Source organism: Corvus brachyrhynchos, unplaced genomic scaffold (genome assembly GCF_000691975.1).
Source record: "Corvus brachyrhynchos isolate BGI_N302 unplaced genomic scaffold, ASM69197v1 scaffold365, whole genome shotgun sequence".
NCBI classification, from domain to species: Eukaryota; Metazoa; Chordata; class Aves; order Passeriformes; family Corvidae; genus Corvus; species Corvus brachyrhynchos.
In genome coordinates, this window is record NW_008239544.1 from 1223620 (window position 1) to 1224026 (window position 407).

The 407-nt window shown below is 63.4% G+C and overlaps 1 protein-coding gene across 1 annotated transcript in view; it reads left to right on the forward strand.

The window, feature by feature from the left end:
- Positions 1 to 185, forward strand: part of TUBB3 (tubulin beta 3 class III) — a 6044-nt gene extending 5859 nt beyond the window's left edge. The window contains exon 4 of the mRNA XM_017741346.1: positions 125 to 185. Coding sequence (XP_017596835.1) covers positions 125 to 185 — 61 coding nt within the window. The remainder of the gene's footprint in view (positions 1 to 124) is intronic.
- The last annotated feature ends 222 nt before the right edge of the window (positions 186 to 407 follow it).

Genomic DNA, 407 nt, shown 5'->3' on the forward strand with positions numbered 1-407 from the left:
TGTCCCCACTGTCACCCTTCTCCATGCTGGGGGGGTGTGGCAGCCCCAGTTGGCCCTTTGTTCCCCAAACTGAGGTGGTAGCGTAGACCCCAGGGTGCTTCCCCAGGGCTGGGTGTGTGCGCAGTTGTGGAGGACCCAGGACACTCCTGGATCCGAGTCCCCCGGCTTTGGAGGCCATGGGCTGATAGGGCTGTGGGCTATAGGAATGGGGACAGTGGGGCTGGGGGCTGTGGCGATGGGGACACTGGGGATGAAGGCTGTAGGGGTGGGGTCTGTGGGGGGGGAGACAGTGGTGATGGAGACGGCGAGTTGTGGGGATGGGTGCTGTAGGGACAAGGGATGATGAGGCCGGGTGCTGTAGAGATGGAGGCTGTAGAGACAAGGCTGTAGGGGTGGGGACAGGGCTT